This window comes from Sceloporus occidentalis, unplaced genomic scaffold (genome assembly GCF_023333645.1).
Source record: "Sceloporus occidentalis isolate IW3139 unplaced genomic scaffold, rSceOcc1.0.p SCAF_17, whole genome shotgun sequence".
NCBI lineage: Eukaryota > Metazoa > Chordata > Lepidosauria > Squamata > Phrynosomatidae > Sceloporus > Sceloporus occidentalis.
The window spans coordinates 574,306-597,706 of record NW_028316997.1 but is presented as its reverse complement, the minus strand read 5'-3'; the positions used below and the strand labels follow the sequence as shown (position 1 = coordinate 597,706).

At 35.5% G+C, this 23,401-nt stretch overlaps 1 protein-coding gene across 1 annotated transcript in view; it reads right to left on the bottom strand.

Annotated features, from left to right (window-relative positions):
- The window catches only part of LOC149302724 (tryptophan 5-hydroxylase 2-like), a 69,817-nt gene that overhangs the window by 4,752 nt on the left and 41,664 nt on the right, over positions 1-23,401 (bottom strand). Inside the window, exon 9 of the mRNA XM_089482029.1 lies at positions 6,422-6,517. Within this exon, the coding sequence (XP_089338155.1) occupies positions 6,422-6,517 (96 nt within the window). The remainder of the gene's footprint in view (positions 1-6,421; positions 6,518-23,401) is intronic.

Sequence of the window (23,401 nt, the reverse complement as noted above, 5' to 3'; positions counted from 1 at the left end):
AAACAGGAAAAGATAATCACTCCGTACCGTCACACTTTAGAGAGTTCCATGGTAGTGATCCAAAATTCTTAACCTTTATGGGGATTCATATAGTTAGAAGGGACTGGAGAGGGGGTGATTATGAGAAGAAAATAGGCCGGATAGAAATGCAATGGGTCTATAACCTTAAAACCCTAGCCCCAAAAGGTTTGAATCAGGATTTTGATTTGTTTAATTTTTTAAGTTGATTTAGGATTTTTAAACATCATAAATATTAATATTAGCATTATATTTAATAAAACTAATTATTTTTAATTTAATATACTTTTATATATTTTTTTAAAGTGTTAATAAAATGTTTTTATCTACTTTTCTATATATTTTTATTGGTGGCAACAATGATGGGTATCTATTTGTGCATTTTAAGATTATTTGAAATTATTTAAAATATTTATAATACTCTAAATTAATCTGAAATACTCTATCTGCTATACAATTGTTATCTGTATGATAGTATTTAATATGCACTTTAGATTTAACTCTATGCTCTTTGAACACATTTTATTTAAACTCTTTTAAAACCAGTCTTCTAAAATCATTATATATGAATTAATATGACTATGTCTTTAATATTTATATTTATATTATATATGATGTACTTGATATCGGATTCCCGTGTCTTTTTTGGAACAAACTACTTTCTAATTGTTGTTTCACTTAAGAGTCTGTGATATGGACTTGGCTACACCTGTGATACATCTTAACGAGCTGCAGGAATGGACACAATTTAAATGGAATCAGTTATTTAAGGGAGGTGGAGTTGGAGCAACATCACACTACTGAAGAAGCCTGCTGATAGGGCGAAACGCGTTTAGGTGTTTGACGTTATACCCGGGAGCTGTTTCTCGCCGGTTGGAGCTACAAAGAGGACTCCGATACTTTGAGACTTTAATTCAAGAGCACATTGCACTTTATTGCTGCAAATAAATCTTTTTGCAATACATATCCTGTCTCCCCATCTGCATTTCGCTATTTGTATGGATCAGAAAACGGTTCAAACGTAAACAACGGAGGAGATACAACTTGGGAGAGAAATCCCACAACGCTTGTCTAGTTTGAGCAAGCTGTTTTGCTCAACCTTACGTGAGTGCAATATTATCCTGGGGGGGGAAGTCTTTCACTGATATAATATAGAAAGCACTATGATTATTATTTGTTTTTGATTTTCATATGTCAACAAGCCTCCATTTGAAAACGGTTGGATGCCAATTCCACTTAATTGAGGATATAAGTATTGTTTTCAATTATATTTCTGGTGGATTATACACTGTGTGTGTCACAACTTTGGTGAATTTTATATCTTTAAATTGTGGGGGTTTTTTTGTTTGTTTTTTTTTTTTTTTCTTTTTGCGCAACACTTTATATATTTATTTATTTTTTGGGTATAGGGGGTATACCTCTAGTGCTCGCGGCATCCACTTATTCTTTTGAGTAGTATTTACATTTTTTTGGAGCTATATATTCTTGTATACTTTAGCGCTTGATCACTATATAAATTATCTGTAGTTTATTTTTTCTTTACTCTATTCCACAGTATTCCCAGCAGTTCTAACAATTTAAGCTTTCTATATCATTCTGCATTCTAACATTGTTAGAAACATTGGTCTTCATTTAATGAGCCATCTTAAATCAGACATTTCAAAAACAAAAACGATCATATTAACCAGCATATATCCAAGTGCAATCTCCCAAATTTATGTACACATTTAATCCTTTCCTTACCAAGGTTTTTAGAACTCTACATTTTTTGCCATTTTTACCATATATTGGTTTAATCAAGATTCACCTTTTCCATGTTTGATGTACTCACACATGGAGTACACATCCTATTCTTCAGGGAAAAAAATACGGTGAAACCATAGAAATATGAAAAATAAATTGTGAGTACTAGTAAAAAACCTATACTAAGATAAAAAAAATGTCTTTTGCACTTTTGCTTAGAATTTCATCTACACAGTAGGTGTCACTGATGAACAATGACCCAATTTAAATTCAGCAACATCCCTTGATTACATCTCACATAGATATTTTTTATCTTCTAGAGGGCCACATCTATGTTGCGAATGTTGCTTTTTTATTGTTCAAACCTAATACTGAAAAAACTAATATGGTGGCGGGTAAACGTATGCGAAGACGAAGAAGCACAACACGAAGAAGCACCAAATCCCCGTTCCTCCCAAGCCAAGTTGCTCAGAGTGGTTGTCTGTATGATGACTTTTTAGTGTATTGATGGACTCCCAATTCCATCACATAAGATTCTATCTTATACTATCTGCCTCACACTGATGTAATTTTTATCCAGTACACATCAATGCCGATTCTGTCTATTTTATTTATATCCATGAATAGGCCACCAAAATCGGTCCTGCCCAAGTCAATACCCACAGTGTGCGTCAGCCAGCCTGAATCCAGCCTGTACTCACAGTGTTCTCCAGCCTTGTGCGTTTTTTTTTGGCTAAACTTGTTTTAAATGGACTGACTTTGTTTTACTGTAATTTAGTACTGATAGAATGACATATAAAGGTTGATTAAAAAAAAACTTTGTCCACTGATTTCTCTTATTGCCAAATTAACCCTGTATTAATATGCATTATAAAGCTAAAAGGCCATATTTTTTCTAAGTGAAAAATGAGTGCGGCCCACGCACTCATACATTTCTGATGAAGTGGCCCACTGCAAAAAAAAACTTGGACACCCCTGCCATAGAGTAATGAAGGAGTTGAACAGTGAAAATCAAAATTTTAGTGAACAGCGTTTTGTAAAATCACCTCTTGATTAACGCAAACCTGTAGGCAGCTAATTTATATCAATAAGTATGAATTAATATAAACTAGCCATAAAAATATGTATAGCTAACTTTGATACAAATTGAAACTTATACAAGACAACCTTTGAATATATATTTAAATAACTACATACTATCATATTTAAGTTATTGTGTATATAAAACTGTAATTTCTATTATTTTAGAATAAGTAAAAAAAGGTGGTTATTAAGGCACGAACATTAAATATCTTATTTTATTATTGTAATCCACAATGCAAGTAGTGGTTTATAGCACTGAAACTGAGATTGGAAGTAGTTTGGTTTCACTTATTTTAAATAATTTATATAGTTCTAGGTTAGCCTGTGAAAAACTCAATAGGTGCTAGTGTTGCTAAGATTGAATTTTAAATCTGTTTTTCACTATGAAAATTATGAAAGGGTCACTCCAGTCATCTCCAGTCATCATATCCACTTTAAATATAAATGTACCCCCCTTGCAAATGCATAGAGGGATTCTTCTGAATCTCTTCATGTGGATTTTTCTCTTAACCCTCCAGAATCCTCAGAATCCATTAGATGTGTTTGGCCAACAGCTTCTAGAGCAGATTCCTATGAGAGTTCCAAAGATGTATAATGAGACCCCCCTCCCCCCATTGTGGATGCACAGAAAGAGCTCTCCCTGATTTCAATGGTATCAATTTCCTGTTAATGACTGGCATGAGGAAAGGACCATGGAGGTAGGTGTTGTGCCGCAGGTCTGCAGCTGCATTTTCTCCTTAAGGCTTTATTAATATGTTTTAACAGATGGAAAATGCATATTAAAATATCCACAAAATGTATTTTTAGGTTATTATTTGTTGGTAGGGCTTCTTGGGATACTAACTGTCCCCTTAAAATATAGTCTCAATATATTTCTAGGAGGTTTGCAAGAAAAGTAACAAGCATTAAATTAACAAACCACTCTTTTTTGCACAGCATATTTTGTAACAATCTTCAATGAAAAATACATTTGCCTGGGCTTCATGCCAAAAGCTTGTAAATCTTTGTTGGTGAAACCCCCTCCAATGAAGAATGCACTATACATATAGCACATACATGCATGCATATGTATTCAAATACTTGACTATATGATGTATGTGTCCTAGATTGCTGTTATAGTATCAGGGAACTTTGGCCCTCTCAAGAAAAAACCCATGTGTCTGTTATAACATTAGTACTTAACTAATATTGTAGTTACCTGCAGAAGAAAAATTGCAAAAGAGGTTTGAGCAGTTTTTACTTTTTAGTGTAAAAAAATATTAAGATGTACAGCCCTATTTGTTCTTAAAAAAATACATATTTTGTGTATACTTAAATACACAAAATGTGGGGTATGTCTTTAATTAGGGAATGAACACTAATTGGGTCATAGTTCATCACAAAAATTTCATATTTGTTATGAGTATTAGCACACTACTGTTATATATATATATATATATATATATATATATATATAGGGCAAGCTGAAGTGTGGTATATATTTTGTAGACATTAAAATCTTACAAAGCACCTGCAACAAAATTTTTGTCACTAAAAAGTGATATGTGCTTTAGTGTTCCCTGGATAATGGGTGATGTTGCCTTGTAAAACGGTGATTATTCTTTATGAACTATAGATCTTTAAAATTACTGGGCACTTGGAAGATACTGTCTACTTTGTGATGATAAATTCCTAGGAAATGAAATTTATATTTGTGCTCCTTCTGCTCACACTGTTGCCCTGCGATTTCTCCTTGTTGTATTAAAAATGGTTCTTTATATCACTTTGTCATATGGATCGTCTCCCCATAATTCGGTGTATTCACCTTAGCAAACATACAATGGTTTATTAGGATACATATTACATAATGGTTTATTAAGAACACATATTAAAATTAATTTAATGTGGATTGATGGCATGCAGCATTTAGGGGGAAAATCAGATTCTCTTATATTGCATTATGGAGGCTCTAATAGAATGCCTACTAAATGTTTTAAATGCTCTGAACTAAACTGTAATAAGATGTACAGCTGTATAGTTATGATAATTTAATGATATTTCCAGCAGTAAACGATCTAACTGTTGATTAAGGGCAAGTTATTTATTATTTAAAGACCCGTTATTGCGGGTGTTATGTATTTGGTAACAAAACTGCACATTCGGTTAAGTTATACGCATTTTAATTAAGACAACGTCTGTTGTTTCCATCAGAAGTTATTTAACGTGTAAGTTACACATTTTGTATTGAGGCTGCGAAGCTTCACAAGGCTAAAAAGTGTCTTCATCTAATATATATTCAAACTTTTCCTAAAGGTAATTTAACGCTGAAAGCATTTGACACCAGTCTCACTCATTAACTTAATGTTTTAGTAGTGAGGAACATGAGGCAGAACCCTGGGGATTTTTCATACAGGTTTTATAAAGTTATCTATAGGAATTATTTTTGCCGACACACTTCATATGTTTGTAAGTTCTAAAAATAAATGCTAATGGAAAATCCAGTACTCTAAAGGCCGGAGGGAATGTGATCACAGTTGGAAAGGAGATTTAACCGACCCTCTTGGGTCTATGACAATCTGGGCAGAGGGCTGCCCTTTACCCCTTTCATGCACTCCATGTTCTGGGATGGGTTAAATAAAGTGTATCTAACCAGGGATGCCCCTCTGTAACTTAATTGGGCTAAAGAGTTCATGGTAACTTAAACACCTGGAGGTTTTATTCAAAGCCCAAGATACCACCTTAAACTTCATTAATTAAATAAAAGATGAACAAAAAAATAAATCATCCAGGCAGCCCAGTGGAATAGGAGGTGAGATACAGCAAGTGATGACAATTGTATTGTCCACACCCTTGGTAACTAAAGGATACAGACTGTAAAAATAATTGACCATATGAGGAACGTCTAGGGTTATTAACTAATTGCGCTTAAATCCTCATCTTTATCTTCAGCCTGCTGACATCTGAAGCTTTACATCCAATGTCTGGACATCTTTGTTATCAGTGCTTTACCAGTCCCTTTATATTGCAATATATAAGCACTGCCTTCACACTAATGTTTGTTGCATGGTGATTGGCATGGAATATATTATGAAGCACCATACAATGTATAATACAATGTGTATTGTGTACTGTACATGAGGAAATGGCAAACAAGTGACAAAATATTGGGGATCTTCTAACCCACATGGTGCATTTCACTTCATGGATGGTTTTAGCTGGTACTATTTGCTGATATTGTGTGCTTGATAGTATTTTGTGACCTCTATATCCATAATACATTTTTTTTTATCACTATTTATACTTTATGGCTGGAAGGGTCATTAGTCATTCTGACTAGTTCTGAGCATTCATCACTACTACATATATTTGTCTTTGTGCTCATACAACTCATGTTTTCATCAAATTTACTTACATTCTAAACAGAGTAATAATCACTGATGTCATGTTGTGTCATCTCCATACTAAAATGTTTCAACAAATCTACATGGGAATCAAATGTATATCAGATGCCATACATTTCCACTCTTCTTGGTACCTGACAGGATATTTGATAAATTCTGTAATTTAGTTTAAAATAGCATCATGACTCCAAGCTTACCTTCAGCTCTCCAATAGAAGACAGTAGTCCTGCTCCATAGGCTCGCAGCTGTCCATCTTGCTTGCAAAGACCAAATTCTATTGTGAAGAAGTAGCACTATAAAATAAAAAAAGATTCATTGTAATTAAATATTTCACATCACAAAGTGGTAGAACTTCTATTTTAAGTCCATATAACTTTTTATCACTGCAGTTCCAGCTAAAAGCTAAAATAGTAGGTTGTGAATTTTGAGTGGCTTTTACAGACAACCCAAATTTTTAGATTTACTAAGCTGAAATTCCCATTACACGTGAAATATGAAATATTGAAACTAGAAGCTGTTGACTTAACCATCAGGTTAGCTAAACCTAAATCAAAATATACTCATTCTTATTCATTGAAGCTTTACTAATGTACCATTTTAAATTCACAGATGTTTATAAAAATGAAAATAAGAAATGGGACCATACTAGGTTAGTAAGTTCTGGATGAATGTAAGCAGTGTTTACAGTAGAAAAGCTAATATGCACAGGTACATTAGTAAATCAGTTTGATTTCTGTTTCTGGAGATCATGTTGTTCTAGACAATTTAATGGGTTTATTAATAATGCCAAACTAATAATTGTAATAGTATAAGCTTTCTATCTCAGCTCATAGACAGCTTTTAAGTGTCAATTTCTTTTAAGTAAAGCTAGGTGAAAATGTGTGTCAAAATGGAAAAAAATTATTAGCAGTGGCAGGCTAGACTGAAGGCAATTGCCCGCTGGCCCAGTCTAAATTCTTCAAACAGTAACGCAATGTTATGTGACCCTGCAGAAATAGCTTGGCTGCTCGCAGAGTGTGTGACCAGATATATTAAAGAAAGGTTCCAGATAAGGTAATGGTGTGTGGTAAACTAGAATAATAAGGTGTTACGTTACATAGGTAGTATGTTTTGGTGTTATTATGCATTAGAGTGCATGTGTGTTAATGTGAGTGTGTATGTTATTGTGGACTGAGTGTGTATGTGTAAGTATGTGTAAGTGTGTCTGCTAGTACATGTCCTCCAGACCCATGAGTAGGACAGCAAAATAAATAGGGAAGAAAGCAACAATATTTAAGTATTTTACTGCTGATACACAGGCTAATGATATTTTCTGATCTGCTATGACAATCAAGACTAAATGGTGGAACATGGTTTGAAAAGAAGGTGGTGCCTTGGATGTCGGAAATCAAGTTTCTGTGAGAACACCCTTATGTCTTTTGGTGGTAGTTGCCTTGTTTTGTAGCCCCTGGAAGCAGTCTTAATCTATGCAGATAACAGCTCTAGCATCATCACTGCACTGAGGCTTGGTGACATGGCGTATGTGCTGCGTTTTACCAATGTCCTTAACTTTGTGGTGATCCACTTCCTGGGACAACCTAAAGCCAGTGGTGTATTCTGAAGTAGGCCAACAAGGCCTAGGGCGGCAATTCCAGGGTCCAGCAGCCCCCCTGTAAAAACTCTGGTTCCAGATTTCCCCATTGGGAGATCAGGCTTCCTGTTATGCCAATGCTACATGGGCCAGTTAGAGAGATCAAAGATCTACCTTGTAACCTACCCACATAGACTCCACAGTGAACTTACTTATGACACCAAAAGCAAGTCTGTGTAGGACGATATGGCTTTTCTGCCCCATGCAATTGACCACTCTGTTAAAATCATTGTACATGCTACCTAGAACCATATCTTAAAGTGAAAGGGCGGTTGCAAATGGAGGAAGGCAGCATGACATAAGGGAAACAGGAGTAGTGAGTATCAGATATGAGAGGCAGACTCATATTCTGATGATGTGAGAGGAATGCACTGCACTACCAGCTAATGTGCAGGCCACGGGAAAGTGTTACCAGAGTGGCAATTACCCACAGTTGCCCAGACCTCCACTTCCAGACTATGGTGGCTGTTGAGAGCCCAAGAGACAGCTTCCAAGGGCCACTGAGGTAAGCCTGGGCCCAGGGCAGTAGCCCCATTTGCCTCTCATTAAGACAGCCCTGCTGATCATTTTAATCTATACTTCTGTGGGACACACAAGGGCAGGAGAGGCTATTCTAAACTGTTCCACTTATTCTTCCAGCTATTCATTTTTTAGCCCACCCACTACTAGATATATATATATATATATATATATATATATATATATATATATATATATATATATATTATATATATACTTCTGGGTAAGCACCCCTATCACCACAGGGGTACTTTATCAATGGTGTCCAAAGGTCTACAAATTGCAGGAACATCCCTATGGCAAGCAATACAGTCATGTTAGAATTTGATAGGGTACTGGCAGACTAAGCAACATACATCCATATCGCCTGACTGAATCCCCAATATTTACATCTAATAAAAGGTTTTTTAAATGCCATTTATAGTATTTGCAGTATATGTCTACTGGGTGTGCTCTGATTCCGTGTTTTGTTGTATATGGATATACTGGTCATTTAAGCAGCACCCCAAAATGTGTATTTATACGCTTGTTTTACAGTAAAACATTTTCATTTTTTATCTTCAGCCCAAAGCAGATCAAGAAAGAAACGTTCTAGTTTAATCTAACCTGCAAAAGTACCTATTATTTCTCAACAGCTTTTAATATTTCCTAATGTGTAATTTCAATTGTGTGACTGTAGAATTATAAAGATGATTCATTAGTAATGCTCTACCTGCTGTCAGTTAATCAGCTATGGCAGAGGTTTGATTGTAGTTGTGACTGAAGGCAGAAGCACATAATATTGTTAATTAATGGAATGTCTGTACATGTCCGTTCAGATCGAAGCTGATTTATAAAACCTTACTGTAGACATAAGGCATAATTATCAATATTATATTGACATTTCCTAAAGCAGAAACTGTATGGTTGCTGAAAAGGAAGCTCAAGTCAGACATGAATATTAAAGAAACTTAAAAACAGTTATTTAGAGTGAACAAATATATGTATTTATAGACAAAATGTTCTCTGGCCAAAATTCTGTTATTATTCGTCTGCAATTGTCAAGACGTGACCTAAATTGTTATTCTAAGATGTCAACAAGTTTCAGGATACTGTACAGTTTCTCCATAGCATTCACAGTCAGTGTACATGTGGGATGCATTGATGAGGGGTAATATATAACTATTTAGGATATTACTGTGTTTAGCACTTTGGGCTTTGAGAATCATTGCGTTCTGTTTTGAAAGTCTTACTTTGTAAAGTCTACACTCTTGGGAACAAGAAAAAGATTTGCAGAAAAAAGTTCCGCGATTAGCTTACTTAACAAAGATTGCTGGATTTACAGCTTTTCATCAAGTCCATTATTTCACTTTAGCATTTGTGGCTCACAACTCAAATGCCCTAGCAATACATAATAATGGAGATTAAAGTCATTTAAGTTATATAAATGTGATGAAAAATTATTTATTTTGCATAATTACAAGCACTTTGACAGGCCCAATTGACACATTCCAGAGAGAGAGAGAGAGATTTCTGGTATACTTATTGATGTTGTTTTTTCTGTTTTTGTATATGAAAATAAAAAGTATTTAAAAAATAAAAACTTTTAGTTGCAAGAAAGGGAAAGGTTGTTCCCATGGTGTGCACTGAGCCAACCTTGTTGTGGAAGTACTCAGAAAAGGCCAGAATAATGCAAAAAAGCAAAACACCTTGTAAAGCAATCTATGAAGGCAGTGCAAGCTTGGCATAAATGGGCTGGTTGGGGAGATCTCCCCTGTAACCAGCCCATTCAGCATCTGTACCACGGTTTTTGGTGGAGGGACTACTGCCCTCCTGGGCCTACCGCTCTAGGCATGGGCTTAGTTGACCTATGTCTAACTATGTCACTGCTTACAGCAGGTAGGAACATGAGCGGACTAGAAGGGCCAAATGTCTTTTACCAGCCACCAAATTCTAGATACAATATCAATGCAGGTATATATCACATCATAATGCAGCTTCATGAAAGGAAATAGACTTCCACAAAAAATACCATCTTCAAAATCTGTAGCTATGTTTGATTCTGATTAAATTGTCTAGGTCTGTTCCTATTCAAGAATACGCAACTTCTGGTGTTCCAGCTGTTATGGAGGATATGGCCTGCATCATCCTCATGCTCCCATGTTCCACAGCAGCTGGAATGCTAGAGGCTATCTACCACTGTGTTTATGTCATATTATTTCGGACATCAGATCAACACTGTTAGAAATCTGCTCATGGGAATCTATAAATACCAGATCCTTATGCTAGCTACGATTAAAACTATCTTTAAACATGAAACTTTTTTCTTTTGACTGAATCTACGATAAAAAGTGTGCAGTGCATTTTGTGCAAAATATCTTGTAACATGTAATAATAATGGTTTGTCATTTGGCAAACCACTGCTATAATTATCTCTTAATGAGGTCAAAGTCCTAAACCCTGTATGACACTTATATGTAAAAAAAAATTTCCATTTCCCCACAAATGCTACACTGTTCATTTAAGGAGTTTTTAACCAATTGGCAGCTAATACAAATTTAGTTAAGTAGTCTAGCAGTGGAAAGCTGGGAAGGGCAGCAGGGAGGGGATCATGCCCTGGGCTGCTTTGATTTACATATTTTTGACAACCGTCTAAAGCTTTTTAGAGCGGTTTCCTTGAAATTCTACATATAGTCACCGAGGCATTTAAAACCAATAAGTCTTTCTGTAACAGTTAGTGGTGAGTTAGTGAGAGGGTAAGGGACAGAATATGTATGCATGAATGAATGTAAGTAAGCATGAATGTGTGTGTGAGCATGAATGTCTATTTGAAATAATGTGTGACCATAAATGTGTATTAAGGATCTATACTCTTAAAATTGAGTTGTTGCGTAATGTACGTGTTCAATAATAGATGCAGCAATAAAGAGAAAACACATGTGTATGTGTAAGTGTGCAGTATTGTGGGGGCTAAAGAGCAAAGGGAACACTAGGCTTTACCTGCCCCCAGGCCAGAAGCTGCAAGACCTCCTCTTAGATATGTTAAAGGAAATACTGCTCTGTATGAATAAGATGACAAATATCTGCTGTGCATTTTAAGAAGCCGAAGCCATATTATTAATGAAAAACCCTATGGTCTTAAATTTTTTTGGTGTTTTCTCTTTTTTGCTGCATCTATTATTGAACACGTACATTACACAACAACTCCATTTTAAGTATGTAGATCCTAATAAATGGAAGTTTCCAAAGCACAGAGTGTATTCACATTGACACTGCAAAACTGATTACCAAACTTGAAAGCACACATACTGAAAAAAACATTTTCATCTACTCTGCTTGTTGAAAACACTTTGTTCAATGTGTTTAAACAATTTCAATTAAGATACAATGATGATCCAGTATTAAACTGTACTGTGTATAAATGTATAATTCCCCTCTGCATTAAAATGTATGGCAATCTTATGCATAAAATAACCCTTGGAAAAAGAATTGTATGAATCAACTTATTTATTTTGTATTCTGTAGGAAGCTGAATAAATCACCCAATACTGCCACCTGAAGTGCATTTATAGTGTAGCATTATTAATGTGTAATAAAGCAAAATGAGTACTGTATGGTACATCCATTCACCTCCATACCAGAATTTTGCTCCACACATTCCAAAGTTCAGTCCTCAGACACACAAAATGATAATCTCTAAGTTTAATAAACACTGATAATTACTCATTATTTTACATGTTTAATTTGCAATCCCATACTATTGCATATTATTTCAAGAAATATCTCTGGATCTGTAAACAAAGACGTTTTCAGTGCCTGTCTCTTTATGAATTCTCCAAATACTTGTCAACTCTAATTCCACTTAAGTATTAACCTACATAATATAGCGCCAGCAGATTTCATAGCACTGTAACCTATTCATTTTAAGTTATTTTTACATGTTATCTGCATTGCATAGGTATACAGATATGTGACAATGTTAATTTATCTTCCTGTGAGTGTACCAAAGAAGCCAAAACCAATCTCAGAAACCCTGATTTATAGCAACATAGATAACATACAAAACACAGATAACTAATGAATTAATATGCACATTTTGGTTTTGAACTCCTTAAATGTACTGGTGATTGTTAACAATTGTTTACTTAGACATCCCTAACACAAAGTATAATTTATTGTCATTTCTTTAAGTGGAAAAGCGTCATGCAATATTAACAGATCTAAAAAGGTTTCTGAGATGCTGAGCTAGTCTCCTCATTCAGCTTGTTGTAATAAGACAGGAGATGGATATAGTATTACTGTTTTACACATTTTAAAATTTAAAATGCTCACATATAATCCTCTTTTATAATGATTTTTATGGTTGGCTGCGTAAAAAAAAAGGTATAAAAGCCCTAAAAGTCAAATTTTTATCCAAAACGGTTTCAGAGCTAGATGGTCTATTCACATTTCTTGTCTTAATTGCTCCTCTTCTGATACGCTTCTTAACCACTGCTCATTTGCAATGCATTCGGAATCGTTACTGCTAAGCTTGGCAGTATATCACATGCAAAAGGAGTAAAATCCACAACTGATGTGCAGCGCTAAAAGGCATTTTAAGCAATGATATTTTTTTATTACACTTTAAGGTAGGGTTAGGACATCTCTACCCATTACCTTCATGGATAATAGGAAATTACGTTCAGCAATCAGAAGACCCTAAATAATAATAAACAAAACTTGTGACTTAGTATTGATCAAGCAAATCAAACCGCACCAATATGAATGTGGATCTATTGTATAAACAATACAGAAGGGATGGAATACAGTGTAAGAAATGAAAAAGATCAGTCAGCCGGTTAAATTCAGGGTTATTGCCATTATACACATGCAAAATTATCAGAGACAGCAGTTGAGGGCTAAGCAAAGCAAAGCTGAAGGGGACATACCAAGCATTTTGGACAACGCTATGCTTTCAACTTTGTGGGTTGGGGAAAATCCTTTTCTATTCCAGCATGACTGTGCCCCAGGGCACAAAGCAAAGTCCATAAAGTCATGGTTGGATGAATTTGGTGTGGAAGAACTTGACTGGCCTCACAGAACCTTGACCTTAATCCCATTGAACACCTTTGGGATGAACTGGAATGGAGATTGTGACCCAGGCCTTCTGGTCCAACGTCAGTGCCTGACCTCACAAATGCTCCACTGAATGAATGGGCAAACATTCCCACAGAAACACTCCAAAATCTTGTGGAAAGCCTTTCCAGAAGAGTGAAAGCTGTTATAGCTGCAAAGGGGGGACCAACCACATAAAATTCCTTATTGTACATAGACATTAATATGTGGTTGGTCCCCCCTTCGCAGCTATAAAATGTGTATATATATATATATATATATATATATACACACACACACACACACACATACACATTTTAAGGCTCATCGTTTGTTTTTAACAGATAGTGTTTGCCACTGTAGTGGACAATATTTTCACGTGATGGAAAAACAAGCAAGAAAACTGAACTGGAAACAATCAAAACGTTGAACAAGCACATTTAATATGGAGACTAGCCAGCCTCAAAGGATGAAAGTCAATAAGCTTTCCTGAACACTTGAGCATGAAAAGAATAAATTACACCATGTAACACAGTTTAATGAGAAATGAACTTATAGAGAGGCATGGAAGAAAATATACTCTTTGGCGTGGATAGAATATAATGAAACCGGCTGGTGTAGCATACTTGAAATTTGATAGGAAAATATAGTCCACAGAAATACTCATTATAATCAATTTTAAATTAAAGGTCATGTAAATCTACACACTATAGCAACAACCATACCTCTCTAAGAAAACATGGCTAAATTGCTCTGTGCTTTGCACTTAAAGGTCACCCATATTTATTAAAGGCAGACAAGTGCAAACATTTTATAAAAGGAACACTTGGCTGTGAGATCAAAGTGCAGGCATAGAGGATGTTTAGATATTTTAAATTCAATTTCTCTTGCTCAGAATGGGGAGAAAATTGACTTAGCTCCCAAAATACCTGCCATCTTTTAGTAACCTCATTCAGACCTTAGGAAGTGTTCTAATGAGCAAGAAAAACTTAGTGTCACATAACCTTGACAGATCATAAACTTGAAATTTTATAATTTAGTCAAATTTATAAATTAGACAGATTTTAATAGTGTCCCTTTAGCTGCAGCTGCTAATTATAAGTCAACGGATGTTGGTGAACTAAAATGACAGTGGACATCACCACCTATTTGTTGATAAACTACAAATGTGGTGATTATTGTTAATTGAGTTACATAGTGCCATCATATTCTGCAGTATTTCACAGTGGCTATACAGGACATAATAAGTGTACAGAACATAATAGGTGGTGTAATTGGGATTTACAGAAACACATGGTTAAGAGGGCCCTGCTCAAATGAGCTTACAATCTAGTATGAGGTGGGGGTATATTACACAAAAGGTGAACATGCAAATGTTTGAGGTGGAAAATAATATTACCACACATATGTATCAACTGAGTGAATTAAAATAATGAAAGATAAGCCTGGCAGCAGCGTTCAGGATGGACTGGAAAGTGGTAAGACTGGTATAAGAGAGACTAGTTAAAACTAGATGGGAGATAACAAATACATACATTTGTGTAGGTGGTAGTTTTGGGAAATAGAATGAGAGGCCAGAGTCAATAGTGACACCAGGGCAGCGAGCGTATAGAGTAGGGTGATGGTTGCACCATAGACACAGAGGGTGACTGTCAAAGTTAAAACTGTCAATATCATAGCATTGGAGGAAGGGGAGATAAGAATTTCATTTTTAAAGATATTGAGTTGTTGGAATTGTAGAGACGTTCAGGTGAGAGGTAAGACAATTAGTAAAACAACCAGAGAGGGAAGGGAAGAGGCCAGGGGAAAAGGGCAGATCTGAGGGTCACCACCATACAGGTGGGAATGTAAGCCAGAGGAAGTAATTAGTTTGTCATGGAAGGCAGTGTAAAGTGATAAAAGAAGGAATCCTAAAACTGAGCTTTGGAGTACAGCTATAGAGGAGGTAGAGGGCATGAGTTTCTTAGAAAAGGATGCACTGAAAGAGCCATAAGAGTGGTAGGATGGAAAAAAAGAACACTGTCATGGAGACCAAGATTGAGAAAGGTTTGAAGAAGAGGGTGATCAGTAGTGTCAGAAGAGGCAGAAAGAATTGCAACCCTTGAACTTAGCAGTGAGTAAACCAGCCACTTTAGTCTGGGTGATCTCAAAAGAGCATCAAGAGCAAGTGTAAAGATGAAGTAAAGTGAAGTTAGGTAGCTGGGTATATAAAATCTGTTCTAAGAGCTTGAAGGGAAAGACAGATGGGGCAGTAGTTTGACAGAATGGTAGGGTCCAGGGAAGGAAATACAGAAGAAGATGATTTGGCAGGGATAAGATGATTGCATATTCACATCATTTATTAATTATTATATACATGACAACTATCTGCAATAGCCCAAAAGCCTCACAATTTCAGACTTATGAACATGATGTTTCCTTCTGGCAAATAAAACAAAACCCAATGGTTTAAAAGCTATATGGAGATTGGATGCTTTCCATCTACTGTTTCCAGTTAGTTATAAACATATCTTCGATAAACACAAGGCTTCAATAGTATATTTTGGCCAAAGCACATAAGGTTACCTGTTTTTAACTGTGTAAGCCTAGAAGCCGTCAACCTCTCAAAACTAACAAAATGTTTTGTTCTTTTAAAAAAACAAGCATACTTAGATAGAAGAAGAGAAGTCCCTTCCACTCTTAATTTATGCTCTCTTCTAAGGATTGAATAAATGAGTCTTAAAAAGTCAACTCCTTATCTTACCACAGATACTTGGTTTGGAACCCCAACCATTTCGTCTTAGTGTAGTATTAATGTATTTAACTTATAACCCAGACATCATGGAACACCCTGAAAATGGCAGGTAAGCTTATATACTTTGGCCAATGTATATTAAAAAAAGCCTTAGGTTTATTGAAAAGTTTATGCATTTCAAGGTTTGGATTTGAGCACCAGTTATTTCTTCTTTGTCAACGTTTCATGCCATTGCTTCCTCCCAGTAAATTGATAGTGAAAGCACACATAATGGTCTTGATTCAATAACCCATCTTAATGTTAACAGGAATTAACAGGGGTGAAAATGCATGTTTAGCAATTCAGTGACCTGTCTGAAATGAAGTTTTCATTTGTAGAATCTAGACTATGACCACTAAATATGCTGTAAAACAGACAAAAATAATGCGTAGAAGACCTAAAACAGGTCTAGACTAATACAATTAATTGTTAAGTTGTAATACAAACACACACAGCAAAAACATCTAAAGACACTTTAATGCAGACAAATTAACCCTGTCATTGCCAGGAATGTAATATATGTCAGCATTGCAATGCAGTACAGATTAGCGTAATGTATGTAGTGCATGCATAGCATGGGTTCATTAATATTACAAATTAAATTGGTACCAGCTTTTGCTAGTGTTACTAGTTAAACATTTTGACTGTGTTAGAATGTTTTTTTTCCATATTTCCCCCTTTCTTACTATTGATTTCTGTGACATTTGCAAGCAATTTACTATTAAAGTATCATAAAAGATCCAAAGTATCATAAAAACTATTGTAAAACTTGATACAATGTAACAGTGTTAAGAACAAGATGGTTTTCCCAATGAAGATTGACCGAATTCTGAAAATGTAAAAAGCCCTAAAAAATAAATCTTTATACGGTAATCGTAAAAGCCTTCTACTTGACATCAATCATTGCAATTCTGGCAATCATTACCCCATCTTTTTTAAATCACTTCAGTCTACAAATAACCAGCCTAAATAAACTGCATTAAAATTTGATGTACAACATGGATTAGTGCATTAGCATCAAATATTAATTTGGAAGACTGTATACTAATTCTGTGTTAGTAACTATTTTTCATACAAAATGTGTAGTGGAAATGTGGAAGAGAAAACAATCCAGTAGTGAGATACTGGATTCATTAGTTAGTGGTAGAAACAAAAAAGCGTGATCAGTCCTTGACTGGCATAGACTGTAATATACTGCAGAGGGAATACTGCATTAAATGAAACCATTCCCCATGGATTCTAAAGAGTACTTTTTAAACACCCCTTACCGTTCATCAAAAATAATTAATTGCCTTAAAAAAATGAGAGCAGAGATTTGGACATTTAAAACAGACTGATTTGACGGAACAGATGGTCTAACAAAGTAATATCATAAAGTAGAATAAGTCAGAAATCTCCCAAGATTGGCATGTATTAAAATATGCATTCCAATTACCACTAACTAGATGTCTGTGATAGTATTAATGTATTCATATGTCATTTGAATGTTTAGCTAAAGGCCAATAAAGGTTCTGCAAATTAACAATTCAGTTCACGCAATGCTGTATTAAGTACATGTATCCAAGGCTGAAAGAAAGCCTGCAAAATGTATGACCAAGTTGTGTGTTCTAATCTGGTTAGCTCATTTACATTTTTTGAGACAATTAATACATACATTGAGACTCGTTTCTTGTTCAGTTGCTTGTTTTGTATCTAATTGCACACTGATAAATTCCTACGAGTCATTTAGTTATTTTTTCAAACTATTTTTCTAAGGTTTTCCAGTATGTTAAGTTGTAAGCAAAGATCTTCTAGCTAGTAAATGTTCTTTAATTGTACAAATGGTTTATTTATAATTAAACTATATTTAATTAAGCTATACCTATTTGGTTGTTTATACATACAAGGTAGACTGTGATTTTATTTTTTTCATCCTTCCCCATAGATACATTTGGCCTGGCTATTTCTGGCAACTCTGACTAGGCAGCAACCATTTTATCAGACTATATTTAGAAATACATCCTATTTGGTTATATGGTTATAACTATTTGGTTATATGATATGGGGACCAATATATTCAAATAACCAAATATCAAAATGTGTACTAACATAAACTTCTAAGATCTGCCGTCTCCTCTTCGGGTAAATCATTCAAGTCACAGTCTTTTCTGAAACCAGCACAGCAATATTATCTTCCTATTAACAGTAGGTAAAAAATGTAATTTAGCATTTAATTTTCCCCGGAACTACCCAATCCTTGTTAACTACTTACTTATATTTTGACTTGGGCGCTGGTCAACTGTTCGTGTTCGTGTTCGTGTTTGTATTCGTCTTTGTGGGGAAAAAAAACTTCGGATTCCACGAATATTCGCCCATTCTTGTGTTCGGTTCGGGTGAATATTCGTGTACATTCTTCATGTTCGTTTTTTTATTAGTTTTTTGATGTTTTTTAGAATGAGTTAATACAGGGTTAACGCGGTATGCACTACGCAGCAGCTTTGGCCCCAGGATTGTAAAGGTCCGTATGAGCAAGTCTATTGGTCGCCGGCAGGGGCCTCCTCTGTCATCAACCAATGAAGTGCACCTACTCTAGCATCAACCAATTTGTTGATGCAAGAGGAGGCCCCTGCTGGCGACCAATAGAGTCGCTTGCACGGACCTTTAATTCCTCGCCCGAACCTACGGATTTCTTCTCCCGTTAACCCCTGCGTAGATAAGGTAGGCTAGATGGGGAAGGGACCAGGGAGATTAGTAAATGACGACGAACACGAACACGAAGATTCTTTGTGTTGTGTGTCTTCGTCTTCGTGTACGTTTTGCCGCCGCCATGTTCGTTTCTTCGGTATTTGGGCTGAACAACGAAAACGCACCCTTCGTGTTCATTTTCATGTTTGCCCGAATAAGAACGCATATGTTTTCTTATATTTACATGATTTAGTCCTAAATATGACAACACATGGAGGGTTAACCTGTTATAATACTATAGTTTAAAATTATAATAATAAAAAAACCTGATCTCATTTTTATCAGTGCAGAGCCAATATTGTTTCAACCAAATAATATTTTGGATATAATAAATTGTTTCAGATTTAAGTTAGCACCAATGAAATGACGAAATATTTAATTTAAATATTAGCTGTGAGAACTGGAGTACTTACACTTACAGCATTATGAATTCATATTACACAAAGATGAAATGAGAGTTCACGTTTGAATGGGAATCTGGTCAAATTGAGACAAGTATTACAATCCCAAGACAGAATGTAGACAATGTAATGGCAAAGTGCAGTGAAGCCCAAATAATTCATTGCAGAGGTTTATAAGATAGCACAAAAATCATTCCAATGATCAGAACAATGATGTCTAAACAGAAGCTAAGGAATGGAAGCCAAGGATAATATTGGATAATTCAATAAGTAGCATTTCATAGTAGGAGACATGATGCACCACAAATGAAGAGAGGTAGTGTTATTTGTGGGTCAACTTTATATTTAATGAATGTGTTAAAAACAAAAGGCTTAAGGGTTTTATATCAAGCTCACAGAAGAAAAAAAAGGAAGTGAGGGACCTGGATGAATACAACTGATAACTTTCTAAAATAAATCATCCTTCAAAAAGAACTCTAAAGTAGATGGTTTTCAATAGAATTCCCATAAGCCAGTCTTTGCAATAAACCAGGGTGGGTTTTTTTTCTAGGGTAACAACTTAGCTTAGATCAAGGGTGTCAAACTCAGTGGACCAGTTTAGATTTAGTACCATCTTGAATGGCAATAGAGCCCTGGGCTCCCCACAAGGTCATGCCTACTTCCATGAGCGGAGGAACTGGGGGTGATGGGGGGGTAGATTTCCCCTAGGAAATCATGTGGGCGGGCGGATAATGGAGAAATGCCCCCCTGGATAAATTATTTATATATATATTTCGTTTTACAGAGGCAGCAGGCAGTGGAGCAATTGAACTTGCATTGCTCTGCTCCACTGCCACTGTGCTCTGCACCAAGCTGTCTCACCACAAGGATTCTGCTCCTGTTGCATGGTAACGCAAGCAGCAAAAAAAAAATTGCAATATTTCCTTATTTTCATAATTCCTATTCATTAATTCTTGTCAGATTCTTCTGACACATAATGGAGTTTATGATGGTGTACCAATATTTTAGTAATTGCTAGCAGTGATAGATCACCCATTTGCCCTCTGCTTAAAAGTAATAAGAAAATATTTTCCCATTAACTCTAAAGTACTCTTATTGAAACAATGGGGCCTGCATTTTATATTTACGTGATGTTTAATACCTGAACTAGTTATGTAGTAGGGGGTTTGTTTTTCTTAATGCAGTTAAAAAATAACCTTCATCAAATGGCTTCGATTCTAAAACACACAATTAAAAGTATATTTTAAAAAAACATAGTGGATCACATTATGTTCAATAATGTTAAATAAGCTGTAAATGTGTAAAGATTGACATTTATTTTACCTTGAGGTCCTGAAAGCTTATGCAACATATTTTTTTTCTGTGTAGCCGAATAAAAAGTATCAACTTTTAGCAAAGGTTCCATCTTCTCTGCCACGGAGGGCTCTGTGCCTTGGACTCCTGGACGGGCCTAGGGCCTAGCCTCCTCCCTACAGACTATGGGCCCTGGCCTTGGAAGGGGTTCTGGTTTTGGGGAGCTGGGTACAGGGGTAGTTAGGACTACTTAGTCCTCCGGTACACAGTACCATGTTTCCCATGTTGCATATATTGTTAAATTACGCATTTAGTTCTAACTATATTTACATTGTAAAACATCTGTCAACGTTTTCCATTTGATGTAGTTACTTTTAGGTGCTTTCTACCAGAAATGTATCAGTTTTCAATGGGTGAAACCACTTCAAAGGGATTGAGTGAAACTGTTTGCTATAAATGTATACATTTTAAGTATTTTCTTTCTCTTTAGGGTGGTCTCTTATTTACTTTTTTGGCATGAAACCACAAAATTAAGGCAATTAAGAAAGACAGTCATGCAACTATGCGTTCTCCATGACTAGTAACACAAATTAAAGTTCAGACAGTCTCTAAATCAAGCCACATATTTCCCCTTGTTATGTTTTAGAGTGTTTTAAAGTCTCCTTTTCTTTCTAAATCCTATTCACAAAGTTAATTTAAATAGACTATAATATAGTTGTCTACAAACAACTGCATTTGTAGTGTAGGAACCCATGTTCAGAATCCTGTTTAGACCCACATGTGTGTAAATTTCTCCCACTAATTTAAATGAGAGCATTTTCCTGTCATTGATTGACTGCTCCTAGCAGCCACTCTAGGTCAGGTAAGTGCTTTATTTATATTTTTTTGGCATGAGAAAAAAATCTTGTCACTATGCTCCCACAGCAAAACAACAAAGTCTTGGTGTTGTATAGTATAGCATAACACATGTTGGTGACTTTCAGACAGCTGTTTCATATCAAAATGCCTGCTTAGTGGCTGGATTACAGAAAATAATTAAGGAGTCCTTGGGTGCAAAGAAATTGTAACTTTAACTAAAAGTGGTGGGGCAAACAAGCTATTAATTATAAAGTGGGCTAATTGCCTATAGACCACAATGGGTGACAAACAACTCTCACCATTTAAGTAAATAATTAAATCTTGTGGAAAGCCTTCCCAGAAGATTGAAGGCTGTGCCCCAATACCTTTGTCCATATAGTGTATGTGTGTATATGTTATTCAGTTTAGAGTAGAGAGTCTATATGGTTGATATTGTTGAAGTTGTGTTCAAGCTTCCCATGTCCTGAAGGTCATATATTATATATAGAGTACAGTAGATTGAGCTCAGTAAAAGCATCTTCCCATGTATATATTTCTAATGATATCTAAGAACTGTCATAACATGTTAGCTCATAGATCTTTAAAGAGGAGCAATATCGTATAATGAAAAGCTATCTTTGAAAACAGTTATTCTCCAGACAAGTCATATATACATTGTGTAGCACCTGTTCAGCTCCAGAAACACTCTTTATATACTTTAGCTGCTAATGTAATACATATTATTAGAGTTTGCATTGCTTTAGCTACTAACTGCCCATAAAAGCAAATTTGTGTGTTTTGCAGTGCAGCTAATAAATGGAAAGTAACAGCAAATGGTAATAGCAAAACAGAAATGATACCTCAATAACACATCAATAGTCTAATGTGATCATAGAGGACTTAAAATTAGCTCCCTGCAGACACTGGGGAAGCAGCAAATTAAGTATTCAGAAAACATGTCCATGTCACATATTTAGATCTTGCTAGAAGCCAAATAAATTGCCACCTTCTCAAGAAATCATAGACATAAGAAGCAACTGATCAGCAGTGGAGGAGTAAACTACACAGTAATCATGGCATCCGTTACATAAAAGTGCAACACTCTCCTGTGAACCTAATTTTGTTTTGTCATTGGTCTTCAGATGTCTTACTTTTGATACTTAGAAATACCTCCAAGAGCACTGACATACATTACAAGGTGCAATGTATGGATCACATGGATCACTATGTCAATCAACTCTTTGGTTTTAATAATAAGCACCCAAGGTTTCCTTATTGTTAAACTAGGATACATGCAGTGATCCAGAACCCCCAGCTAGCCCCACCATGGCAGCTGTCCACAAAGCTCTAAAGGCTCAGTATAATCTGATTTAGCATAAACGGACAATTGGGAAGATTGATCTCCTTTGTAACTGGCCCATTAAACAGCAGCACACCACGGGACTTGATCACATATGAGGGCTTAGTCAGCCTAGGCCAGAATATGTCACCAGATACATGACAGTTAAAATGAATATATAAATTTACATGAACTCTGTTTTGCTAGTAATATCTTTTTTTAAAGTCACAAGTGGGTTATCCACCATTACAGTAACGTGTATTACAATAGCATGTTATTTTGTTTAAATATACTATTTCTTGTGATTATAAACAACTGAATTACTGCTATATCAGGAACAATGCATTTTTTCTTTTTAGCCTGCGTTATAGAACCAATTGTATTTTCACTGCATTTCAACTGGTGTAGCCAAACACTGTAAAAATGAAAAATCAAATTGGCCCTGAAAAAGTCAACATCTGTGCTAGTCATGCACTTGATCAAAGCCATTCTCCCAGAAGAGGGAAGGATCTGGGAAGCCTACAAGAATTTCCCAGGTATGGTAATTTGTATGAGTTCTAGCTATGCTCTGTTAGAAACACTTCTTTT